This window comes from Lepus europaeus, chromosome 10 (genome assembly GCF_033115175.1).
Source record: "Lepus europaeus isolate LE1 chromosome 10, mLepTim1.pri, whole genome shotgun sequence".
NCBI lineage: Eukaryota > Metazoa > Chordata > Mammalia > Lagomorpha > Leporidae > Lepus > Lepus europaeus.
Genome location: NC_084836.1, coordinates 37541475 through 37554511, shown reverse-complemented (window position 1 = coordinate 37554511; position 13037 = coordinate 37541475). Strand labels below are relative to the sequence as shown.

The 13037-nt window shown below is 39.8% G+C and overlaps 1 protein-coding gene across 1 annotated transcript in view; it reads left to right on the top strand.

Annotated features, from left to right (window-relative positions):
• The window catches only part of TMTC2 (transmembrane O-mannosyltransferase targeting cadherins 2), a 431967-nt gene extending 423753 nt beyond the window's left edge, over positions 1-8214 (top strand). Inside the window, exon 12 of the mRNA XM_062203152.1 lies at positions 5732-8214. Within this exon, the coding sequence (XP_062059136.1) occupies positions 5732-5911 (180 nt within the window). The 3' untranslated portion in view covers positions 5912-8214. The remainder of the gene's footprint in view (positions 1-5731) is intronic.
• Positions 8215-13037: the final 4823 nt, after the last annotated feature.

Genomic DNA, 13037 nt, shown 5'->3' with positions numbered 1-13037 from the left:
GTCTCTCTCACTGTCCACTCTGCCTGTCAAAAATTTAAAAAAAAAAATGCACATTTTAATGCAGCTAGAGGGCCTGAAATTGGGCACTTCTCTGCAGCTCCCAGGGAATGCTGATGCCACTCCCTCAACTATAATTTCCACAGCTTGTCTCAGAAACCTGAAGGCTGTCAGTCCTATGGGTCTCCATTGTGCTGCCTAAGCCACTGCTGTGCAAGGCACAAATGATAGGCTTAAAATACTAAAGCCTCTGTCTTTGAAGAGAAAAAAAATACAAACCTATAAGAAAAAAAAGTAGTCCTTTATTCCTGAGTGTCTTAACAACACTCAAAATTGTGTCAAAATAATGGTTGGTGTTTTCAAAGCAGATAGCTCTGCTGAAGATCTTCTTACCTCACAGTTTAGCACACCTGCATGTGTGAGACCTGAGCCTGGATCAAGGTGTAACTATTTTAAATTAGGCCTCCATCTTGTAACTTGGGCCTGACCAGGCCCTGAATCCTAAGCCAGAAGCTCCTAAAAGTAAATAAATGAACTCCCCTTGTGATAAACTCTCCTAGCAACAGCTGATTAACAGATAACAGAGAAATACCTAGAGTTCCTGGTGCTTTCTCAGGGCAGGTAAGGTGATTGATAGCTACCCAAGACCCTGCAGTTCGGTACGTACACCCCAGCAGCTTGGACTCTATGTTTCAGCCAATCAATTTAAAAGGCATCAACCCCAAAGCCATCCAACCACCTTTACTAGGTCCGTTCCCGCCACTGGATGCACTAATCAGTTCTAAGAAATGTCCTTTGAATTTCCCGCGGGATGAGATGATTTGCTAAATGGTACCATGTTGTATAGAATGTCTCTGAAAACCCTATAAAAACCCTGTTAACTGAAGGGTTGGGGATCTCAATTCAGACCCGCTGCATCAGTGTTGATTGAGAGTCCAGGCCCGGACCTGCAATAAAACTCTCGTGTGCTTTACAGCGGTATTGGCTCCTTGGTGGTCTTTGGGGACAACTGAACTGGGCATAACACATGTAAACCTCATCTATTTCCATTCACCTAGATAAAAAGTTATGGTAATCTTTTAGATGTTCCCTAATGCATATTTGTAGGTCTTTTAAATAGGAAATTTTAACAGACATTTACATCCAAACTAAAATGTTAGAACTCAATGTGAAATGTACAAGTGCTTAAAAATATTGAATGATGGTCATAAATATACACATTTTTAGTTTGCATATATTTTTAGGGAAGGCAATGGATGAGAAAATGTAGGAAATGGGAACTTCCTTGATATCTGTTTTCCCATATTAAGTTCATAATAACAACTCATGATTAGTTTTGTTTAATGAGGAACACACTAGAATTCATGATGCAAAATTAAAGTTGTTACAAAAACTACTATAATTAGCATTCAGAAGTCATTCCAGAATAAATTTAACTTATCCTAATTGTGTTTTATTAGAATAATATTGAAATACTACTATTGTTTTCATCATTTCATGGTAGGTAGGTAATGTCAGAGTGTTCCAAGCACAGAAGAACCTCAGGCTACAGTTCAGTAATACGACAGAAAAGCCAATTTTGCACCATGATATACTTTGCCACCCATTTCCGCCCCCATTTCTTACATGTTTAGCCTAAGAAAAATATCTAAAATACTGGTAAAGACAAGGCCAATTTCTTAGCTTTCGGATTCAGCAGCTCTTCAGGCACACTACCAAGAAAATTCTACTTTGTGTTTTTGAATTGAGAGGAAAAGCAGAGAAGAGAAGAAAATGTTTGTATTCTGATGCAGTCTGTATAGCAGATTGCATGTGAAGGAGGCTCTGTCACCATCCCATTGGTGGACGAAATAGATATGCCAAGCCGCCCGCTAACCTGACGTGCGTCCATTTCTGCAACAGAGCAGATTCCATACCCTCTGAGAGTGTTCTCGGGTTCCTGTGACTTGTAGATATATTCACAGGTACAAACACCATATGTACAGGCACTTTGGGGCTAAAGGGCTTCAAGAAGTGACTGACTGTCCATCTCACCGAACCATCTGGTTTCTCTCCGCCTCCTCACAGGGCCTGTTCTATTTCTGGTTAGTAAGGAGCGGTCTCCAACAGTGGCTCTCCCTCCCCATTACCTCTCTTCCCACTCAGGAAGTCTAAACATTTTATCTACTTATCTCTCATAATTCAGGCTGTGAACATACTTCACCATCAGTTTAATAGCTAGTTATTGATAGTTGTGCAAGACTGTGCTGGGAGACATAGTTCAGAAATGTCTAGGGCTCCAGGAGCTCAAGTTTATAATGGTGGTGAGATAACCAAGTTCCTTTAGGAAGACAGAGTAGGTGGTGGTATTTTCAGTTTCCATTGTGGAGCTTCTCACTGCACATGTAATTTAGAGCTGTGTTTATTTGGATTGGTGTTTAAAATTAGAAACTGACCATCTGTATTTTCCTCAAAGTTTCGAGTCATCCAGACCTAAAGGTTTTTGAAGATCAAGAATAGCTTATATCTGTAACATTATTCAAGGAAAAGAAAAAATACAGAAAGGTTTGAAGTAATGACGAGTCATTAAAAACTTATAATAATTCTGATATACATTTAGAGACATTTTTATAGGCCCTGAAATCAAAATTATAAAGGTTGAGCAGCAGCATAAAAAATACAAACCAGCATGTGTGAGACCTCAAGCAAAATCAAAGTAGGAAAAGTGACCTTGACATTTGTAGAGTGTCTGCTTTGAACCTGTACATTGCTACATGTATTTGTTTATTTTTCTCATATCTTCCTAACAGCATGCAGAAAAGTTGAAGTTATTTCAGTATTCCACAATGAAACAACTGGAGCACAGATAGCTTAGGGGCCTTCACCAAGGTCACAGTGGTTGAGAAAGAAACCCAGATCCCTTAAAATCCAAATTAGATCATTTTTTTTCCCTAGTCAGTTTACTCCTTGGAATTCACCCCTTGGAATTGTTTTTACAGTGAAGAGTGAAGTCACATGAATTCAGCTGAAAAAGTGCATGCATTGTGAAAAAAGTAAATCATAAAAATAATTGTTAATTATTTTAAGCTGTAGCACAGAGTTGACAAACACTTAGTAGCTGACCCTGTCTGTAAGATGAAAACATAAGCATAGCATAAACACTTAATTTTATCTGATAGTTGAAATATGTGTTTATATAGCAGCCAAAATATTAGCTGCAACCTTTGACCCAGAGAATTTCAGGGACAAGACATGAGCAGAACAGCCCTTGTTTGTAGATAGCAAGCAGAATATTTTTTCCTTTGAGAAGTACTTTTCATTGTTGCTAACTAATGTCTGAGAGTTGCAGGATGGAAACCCCTATATGAAACTAGTGTTATAGAATTGGAATTTTTAAATTTTTTTTTTACGTTTTGAAGCTTTTTTACATAATAGATTTATATTACATTTATCAGGCATTAATGAAAATCCTATGATAGTTACTTAAGTACTTTTTTTTTTTTTTGGACAGGCAGAGTTAGACAGTGAGAGAGACAGAAAGGTCTTCCTTCCGTTGGTTTGTATGCCCAGTTCAGTTGTCCCCAAAGACCACCAAGGAGCCAATACCGCTGTAAAGCACACGAGAGTTTTATTGCAGGTCCGGGCCTGGACTCTCAATCAACACTGATGCAGCGGGTCTGAATTGAGAGCCCTGACCCTTCAGTTAACAGGGTTTTTATAGGGTTTTCAGAGACATTCTATACATCATGGTACCATTTAGCAAATCATCTCATCCCGCGGGAAATTCAAAGGACATTTCTTAGAACTGATTAGTGCATCCAGTGGCGGGAACGGACCTAGGAAAGGTGGTTGGATGGCTTTGGGGTTGATGCCTTTTGAATTGATTGGCTGAAACATAGAGTCCAAGCTGCTGGGGTGTACGTACCGAACTGCAGGGTCTCGGGTAGCTATCAATCCCCTTACCTGCCCTGAGAAGGCACCAGGAACTCTAGGTATTTCTCTGTTATCTGCTAATCAGCTGTTGCTAGGAGAGTTTATCACAAGGGGAGTTCATTTATTTACTTTTAGGAGCTTCTGTCTCAGGGTTCAGGGCCTGGTCAGGCCTAAGTTACAAGATGGAGGCCTAATTTAAAATAGTTGCACCTTGATCTAGGCTCAGGTCTCACAGGTTCACCCTCCAAATGGCTGCTGCGGCCGGCACGCTACGGCCAGCACTCTGCAGCCGGTGCATCGAGCTGATCCGAAGGCAGGAGCCAGGTGCTTCTCCTGGTCTCCCATGCGGGTGCAGGGCCCAAGCACTTGGGCCATCCTCCACTGCCTTCCCAGGCCATAGCAGAGAGCTGGCCTGGAAGAGGAGTAACCGGGACAGAATACGATGCCCTGACTGGGACTAGAACCTGGGGTGCCAGCACCGCAGGTGGAGGATTAGCCAAGTGAGCTGTGGCGCCAGCCACTTCAGTACTTTTTAACAAAAAACGTCAAACTTCTTAAAATGGCTCCATTTTGTTGTACCATATTTTATCTATTTTGATATTGTTTCCTGTGCTGTCTTTGACCATTATATTCACCACTAGGACTTGTGTAGAACACCATAAAAACTGTTCGGTTTTTCAAAACAAGGACTTTTTCATGGTAAACCACTTAAATGTAAAAATGATTTTAGTGGTTGTATTTGAATTTTATTCAGGTTTCTAACCTTAAAAGTGAGTTCCCCAGAAGCACCATCTGGGATGCCACATGTGCTACCGGAATTTGGGGTGCCATACAATATCACCATATGCTTATTAATAAATCCCCAATATTAATAAGCCTGAGAGTGTTCTTGCCTAATATTTAGAGAAGAATTCTAAATATTGGCACAGATAAATGAGGCAGCATGGTATATTTTAGGCTTTTATTTAGTGAGAAAGATGCATAGGAGAGTGAGAGCTTTATTTAAGAGAGAGAGGTAAATCTGGGTTCATACTGAGCACCAGGAACCAGCCACGTGGAGGAACATCTAGGCCAGGAAGCCTAGGGTGCGTGGCGCAAAGGCCACAGGACCTGGAGGCGCAGGGCTACAGCAAGCCCCCTCCTGGCAAGAGGCCAGGGAAGAAGAAAAGGGTGGGACATACCATGTCCCAGACTTTTAACCCACTTCCAAAGGGGAATGGTTAATTAACCTGATTGGCTAGTAGGCACGCAAGTGCAGTCAGGTAGGGGCAGGAGGTCACACAGGGGCATGGCAAAGGCATGGTCTTCCAGCTCACAAACCTAATTGATTTTAACCTATATGCCTGCCTACTTCAAAAGCATCAGTAAAATTTTGCAGTTTATTTTTGGTTTTGCCTTAACAGTCTGAAATATTTGCTGAGAGAAAACAAAGAGTAGACATCAATTTTCCACTTAACTTTTTACTTTTTGTCATTGAGTTCAAAAAATTTCAATTCCTCCAGTCTGAAATTAAGTTTTTTCTCCAACAGTAGTGTCTAGCCAGATTATCAGATCTTCATGTTTTACCTATTGTTCTCACTAGAGGAAAAATAAATATTTCTCTAAGCAGCAAATGGTATTTTAAACACAAGTAACAGAAGTTGTTTGATTTTTTTTTTTAACTTCCTCGTTGTCTTTCTGCGTATAAATTGCTAAATTGCTTCCATGAAATTCCTCTGGACATAAGGGAATCATTTACATTAGTGAACAAAGATGTTTGTCTTCTATGAGAGAAAGCTTGCAATGGCCTCTTAATTGTTTTCCTTCCTTTCTCCTGCTGTAGTATCCGGCTGCGTTGATGAACCTGGGAGCCATTCTGCACCTCAACGGTAGGCTCCAGAAGGCAGAAGCCAACTACCTTCGCGCCCTGCAGCTGAAGCCTGATGACGTCATCACGCAGTCCAATCTGCGGAAACTGTGGAACATCATGGAAAAGCAAGGCTTAAAGACCTCCAAGACCTGACACGGGAGGACAGAACCTCGTCCTCCTCCAGTTGACCAAGCAGACTTCATTGCCGGACAGGACTTCCCAGCAGTGCTATGACAGGAGCAGGGCAGAGGTCACTGAGGTCACTGCCACTGCTGGGGGATCCACCTTGTTTTTGGCATGGCCATGAACACCAAAAAGGGGAACATAGGAAACCTCCTGGAGGATGGAATTGTTACCCATAGACTGTAAACCAGAGCACTTAAAACAGGGATCTTTGGGGATTCTTACAAGGGGAGGGTGTCTAAATAGACTTCATTCATTTTGGAAAGCTAATTTCAAAATTATAGTATTCCTTAAACACTGTGAGAGGAAGTCAGAGTGTGTGTTCAGCCACGGTAAACTATCAGAGGTTAAGTGCTAATAGGGAGTGACGTAAGCGTAGTGTGAAATCCCAGTGAGCCGCTGGTTGTCCTAACGCTGCTGTCTTACCCCTTTGGGACAGCCTGCTTAGCAGTTTCTGGAGCCCAAGTGTGCAGTTGTTCCTCAGCTAGTGCTCACAGCATCTTAATGATGTGGATGGCACTGGCTTTCCTTTGAACATCACTTGCTTTTCATGTTCTGAAAAGGACTTGGACAAGAGTGCTGGGGAGGCCTGATGTGTGTCAGGCAGGCGTTCTTGACTTTAATGCTGTCAGTATGTCCCCCTAAATGCCTAGCAGAATTCATTGTGTTAAGTGTTTGGAAAGTACCTTTCAAAATGATTATTCCTGGTTAATGTGTGTACGTACATGAGGATAAAGGAAAGGGACATTCACAAGTGTTCTAGTTCCAATCACCAACAGCTTTTAGACAAATGTGTGCTTCCCAGATGTTGCTGGTTAAAAAGTCAAATCTAAACAAAGGAGTGTGTGAGGATGGGTGCCAATTTGTGTTTGGAAAATGCTAATCACTTTCTCCTAGGTAGCAAAACAGCGATGCTGATAAATTTTGAAGGAATGATATTTATCTTACTGTGCTCGTCCCAAAAGACATGCAAAATGAGTCATTTTAAGCTGCAATAGAGTGTCACATTAGCCTGCGTGTGTCAGGTCTCCTGCCACGTGCTTTTCTCAGTGCAAAGCATTTTTCACCTGCAAAGCTGGGGTTTTATTTCGTTTCCTGTTAGTAACCCCTTCAATGGTCATTGCACGAGTAAAACAGCGTACATGAAGGAGAGAAAGACATTTACTGAGCACGTTTTGGCTTGTAGTCAAACTTTGTGACTAAAAATTAACTTCATAAAACAGTCCATTATCAGCTTCTTTGTAGAGAAAGTAGCTATACTGTATCTTACATATTTATTTATTATTTATTATTCTACCATAGCAGAGTAACGAAAACCTTGATACATTAAGCCGGTTCTTTGAAACTGAAAATGAGCTTTTCTCCTACTTATTCACACTCCATGTACATATGATTAGCGTTTCCATTAAAAGGAAGCTGGACGTACAAATACATCATACTATGTGTTCTCCATATTTTATGTGTTTGTTATGTATCTGCATACAGTGGGATAAAGAAGTTAAAGTAGTGTTCCTATGGCATTAGTGTTGTTGTGAGAAGGGCAAATGTAGTAACAGAGATTTTTTTTTGATGACATTAATAAGGAGGCCCTCTTATAATATGTACATTCTTTTGTAAGCCTTTCATTGCAGGGCCAGAAGTTAAATTATGACTTAATCACTGTGTTTGCAGAATATTTAACGTTTAACAACAAACCATTGTCAAACCAAAATAGTGGCTTGAAGTATATTTTCATCTTCTAGTACATTGGCAACTGCAAAAGCGGGGAGGGGAGGGTGTTAATATAAGGCTATAAAGATAAATTCAATGTCTAACATTTTTATTTATTTAAATAGTTTTTGACTTATAATGACTCCCTCGTTTTAACATTTTATGTCTTTTTATTGTTATTGTTTCCAGCACTTGGTTCTTAGTAGGTTCACTGAATGCACAGTAGAGGCACTTCATGTTGGCCCAGTTCCCAAGTAGCATTAATAATTGGGCCTGTGTCACCAAATACATGGATTTTAATAACTAAATATCCCTGACACTTCACTACAGGGCTGGACTTAGTAACTGACCAACTCGGGGGGAGGGGGGAGTAAGGGAGGGCGTTAGAACATGATCAAAAATGTCTCCGCTCAGGGATTTATGGTGGATTATTGCAGACAGTGCTAAAAATATAGAGCACAAGACAAGTTTACTAAATTAAAATTTTATTTTTTGAGAAACTGTTATTTGTATAAATTATCAAGATTTGTAGGCTTTCCTTTTGTAGAAATAATTGTTTTATGTGCCAGAGAATTTCAATTTTGTTTTCAACAATAAAGCATTGATAACAAATACGTTGTGTAAGCCCTTGGTTAATCTACAGCAACAGTTCTGAAATTGTCTGGAATTTTTTTTCCAAAGATTTATGTATTTATTTTGAAGTCAGAGTTAGAGAGAGAGAGAGAGAGAGAGATCTTCCATTGCTGGTTCAGTCCCCACATGGCTGAACAAGGCCAGAGCAGGGCCAGGCCAAAGCCAGAAGCCAGGAGCTTCATCCAGGTCTCTCTGTGGGTGCATGGGCCCAAATATTTGGGCTACCTTCTGCTACTTTTCCCAGGCCATTAGCAAGGAGTTGGATGGGAAGTGAAACAACCAGGACATGAACTGACACCCATATGGGATGCAAGGGTCATAGGTGGTGGCTTTACACGCTGGCCCTTGTCTCGGGTTTTGACAGAGCTAGGAGAAAGGTTAAAACAAGTAAAGGTTGGGCATCAAATAGATATGCTTTGCTTTTAGTGTATAAACAATGATAAAAACCATTTTCAGTAGTTACAATAGTAAAGGTTACCAATATCACCAGGTTTACCATATTCAGGAGAGATGAACAAGGTTTGATTTTATTTTCTTTTGGTCATTGAACTATGGAAAGATGTTTTAAAAATGATGCCAAATACGATGTACTTGTTCATTTGTGGCCTCAGTAGATTGATAAAAATGGCCATATTTGAAAGATCCTGGTCTTGATAAAAGCACAGCCATGGTTTGCTGGGATACATGGGTGTTGCACACTCAGGGGTCAATTCCAGCAGTGGTGCCAGTGACAGAGAAGTCAACAGTCTGTTAAAATTGTTCTACAACCATGTGATTGTGTATTGCTTGTTTTCTTTATTATAGGATAAAAGCTGTGAAGACTATTTTACGCCAAATGCCCTATGGGTGGTGAGCTCATGTTCCATCTTTAGAGATAAGGAAACTAAAGCTCAGAGCTGTGAACTGACTTGCCCAGGGTCCCTAAGCTAGAGAGCACTCAGCCTGTCCCCAGCTTATCTGACGCTCATGTCCTACGTCATGGACACAGCACTGAACCAGCAGTCAGCAGATTGAGTTTTGCAACCCTCTTGGCATTCTTTGTTATTTCATCCTCTACAAGACACAGTCTCCATGTCTTTTACTGCAGGAGTTCATGAAGATTCACAAAGGTAATCCATTGAAAAGATCTTAAAAATTGATGTTAGAAGATTCAGAAAAGTCTTTATAACTAAATATATTTACTTTCTACTTACAGTTTGAGTGATTTAACCAAGATGCCAAAGTTAGTAGCAGCACAGAAAAAGGCTACTAACATGTCCGTTATTAGGATGTCCAATTTTTAAAAAAAAATTTTTAATAGAGTTAGAAAAAGAGAGAAAGGTCTTCCTTTTTCCGTTGGTTCAACCCCCAAGTGGCCGCTATGGCCGGCGCGTTGCAGCCAGTACACTGCGCTGATCTAAAGCCAGGAACCAGGTGCTTCCTCCTGGTCTCCCATGTGGGTGCAGGGCTCAAGACCTGGGCTATCCTCCACTGCCTTCCTGGGCCACAGCAGAGAGCTGGCCTGGAAGAGGGGCAACCAGGACAGAATCCGGCACCCCAACCGGGACTAGAACCTGGGGTGCCGGCGCCGCAGGTGGAGGATTAGCCTAGTGAGCTACAGCACCAGCCCATGATGTCCAGTTTTAAAAATGGTTACTTAGTCCTATTTTTAAAAATTTTTTAGATTTATTTATTCACCTGAAAAACAGAGAGAAAGAGAGAGAGAGATCTCCCTTTCTCTGGTTCAGTCCCCAAATGGCCACAACAGCCAGAGCTGGGCAGATCTGAAGACAGTAGCTAGGAGCTTCTTCCAGGTCTCCCATGTGGGTGCAGGGACCCAAGGTCTTGGGCCATTTTCTACTGCTTTCCCAGGCACATTAGCAAAGATCTGGATCAAAAGTGGAGCAGTTAAGTCTCAAACCGGTGCCCACGTGGGATGCTGGCACCACAAGCAGTGGTGTTCCCTGCTGTGCCACGATGCCAGCCCCTTAGTTCTGTTTTTAAATCAAGATACAATTTAACTTAAATTGAAACACTATACTCCCAGACCAACATAAGCAGGGACTGTGTCTGTCTTTTCTGGCGTCGTTTCTGCAGCCGGGAAGGTTGCTATTGAATAGAAGACTGTCAAATACACTCTACACTAAAATTCCATCTACTATTTGCTCATGGGAAATGATACTTTTTAAAAAAACTTTCTAAAAATGTTGAGATTTGGGTATTCTTGACTCTTCATTTGTATTTTTCATCTGAGTGATGACAGTTTTCACACAGTGTTTCCAGTGAAAGAGAAAATGCATATAATTCTTTGTTATTCTATTATTAGGAAAGAAACAGCTTCAAGGGGGAACATTTAATAATTATAATAATTTCAGCCCATTTGTGTTTTGGGATATGATTGTTCACTTAGATATTACATTTCATACTATAGAATTTGATGTGTACTATTTAAAACATGATTCAATTCATTGAAGGAGTATTGCTAGGAAATTTGGCTTGTAGATTGGAATCACTACCCGCTGTAAGAACAGAGCAGAGCTGACTGGCAATGCAATCGTGCTAACTCAGTTATTCTTAGTTTCACATTAAAGCTGTGTGTGCTAGGACTTTGGCCTTCTTGCTGTGTCATTTGGGTGGTCTTCCTGCAGGATACAATCCGAGACCTTTGAGTCAGCTTTTATTCCGTCTGCTACTTGACCACATGTTCGTTTTTTGTTGTTTCCTAGAGATTTTAGTTGTAGTATACCCCCTCAAGGACTGCTGGGATTTAAGTTTCTTGTTAGCTTGAAATTCCTATGAAGTTTTCCTTCTAGATTCCCCAGATGTTCCAACTCCTCATAGCTGACCCTTGGTGTTTTTTGTGTCATTTGTCTATTTCCAAAGAGTAGAGAAAGGAGCATTCATTTCACAAGAAAATCCTTTGATGGGATGAGAAGATTACAAATATCTGAAATGTGATGAGATCATTACAGACCTCCTACACTAATATAAGAACTTAATAATATCTAAAATGTTTCTGGAGATTTCCAAAGGGAGGAAGTTGGGGGGAGAAACAGAATAGACATGTAAGAAATAGACTATTAATTGTTATTAATAATAAACAAGTTTCTGGTGTAAAGATAGAAGATTTGGTTAGAACAGTTTGAAGCTATCTGTGTTCAAGATTGGGTCACTCTATTGCGAAGACAAATGTACAACAAATTTGAAGCCGAGGCTAGAACTATCTGTTCTGTTCAGAAATAGATTTAATTTTTTCCTTACCTTCCTTTGTATTTGACAGGTATATCACTTACTCAAAACAAAGTTATAAACCATTCTTCAGTCACATGGAGGGAATAGAGTGCTATAAGTCAAGTAATAGTTCAGGGCTTCAAGAGATAGTTTTTCTAATAATTTTCTGTCCTGTCTCTTTCCTTTCCATCCTAAAAGACTCCAAAAAAAAAATAATAACTCCTATGAGACCTTTCTCTTGGTAATAGCATGAGTAGCTAGAGACTATAATGAAAGATTTCAAAAATGTACTGAGAGACAAATCAGCAATTAAATTTGTTTACAAAAATACTTAAACTACCATGAAGGAATTAAAGTCTTTCTTCTTCTGCTAGACACTCCTCCCACATAATATGAAAGATAAATTACACCAGAAAATCAAACTGGTGAGGGAGGAAAGGGGCCAGTGGGGAAATAGTGATTAGCTTTGATTTTAATACAGGCCCTTTTTCTAATCTTAATTAGCAAGTAATGGCCATATTGACTCTAATTACAATTAGCTTTTTAATTCTGCCAGCATCAGTCTATTAAATACATAGTCAATTAATAATCTCAATAGACTTTCATTTATTTTTATTGTTTTGTTTATTATTTTAACCATTGTTGTACTTAATAGTTTAGAACATTTTACATTTCCTTTGCAATAGAATATACTTCTGCAAATGTGCCTTTGCCTATACTTTATGATAGGAGAACTTGGGAAATTTCATTTGAATTATGTTTCAAAATATATTTTTAAATACAAAACTAATATGCTACGAACTAATATATTTGTTACTGTATAATCTATTAAAATTCAGTAATTTGCATTATATAACAGAAGAGCACATCCATGTTCTATTTTATTATCTCAAAAAGTCTCTCCCTGTTACCTTATTGATGGCATTTATAGAATGCGGTTATACTAGCAAAGACTTTTTTCCTATAAAATTACGTGAAGCAGTTTCTTGTTGAACTTGTTGTCACTTCTGTTTATAGAACTAATTATTTTGGGGGCTCACGTTAATTCCACAACTTTGCTCCGTAGATGATGCTGAGGATGAGCCAATCTGCTGCTCTTTCTCAAGTGACCAAAAATGTGATACTCCCAGAAGTCAATCACGACAACAGGCACTGACAGGGAACATAGGTTTGGCCTAAGTTCTGTACAAAGAAAAACTATTGTGTTGAGCAGTTACACACTCACAGTGGATCCAGTGTAGCATGTACATGTTGAAGTCCTAGCTGTGGGTTGTATCCTGCACAGCCCAGCACTAACCAATGCTTGTGCCAGGGCTGCTCTCTGGAGTAGAGGGAATACACAAATTCAGACTAAATTCTGTTTGGGGTTTTGGTTTAAGACATAAAAAAAATCTTTATTTCAGGGTAAAGTTATGAATCATTCCTAACCAAACACAGCTGGTTTAAGTAGAAGTGGAACACAGAAGTATTAAGATAGATCAAACAATTTCCAAATGCCTCCTGAATGCACTGCACGTTTATTTCTTCTGACCTGTTTCTGATG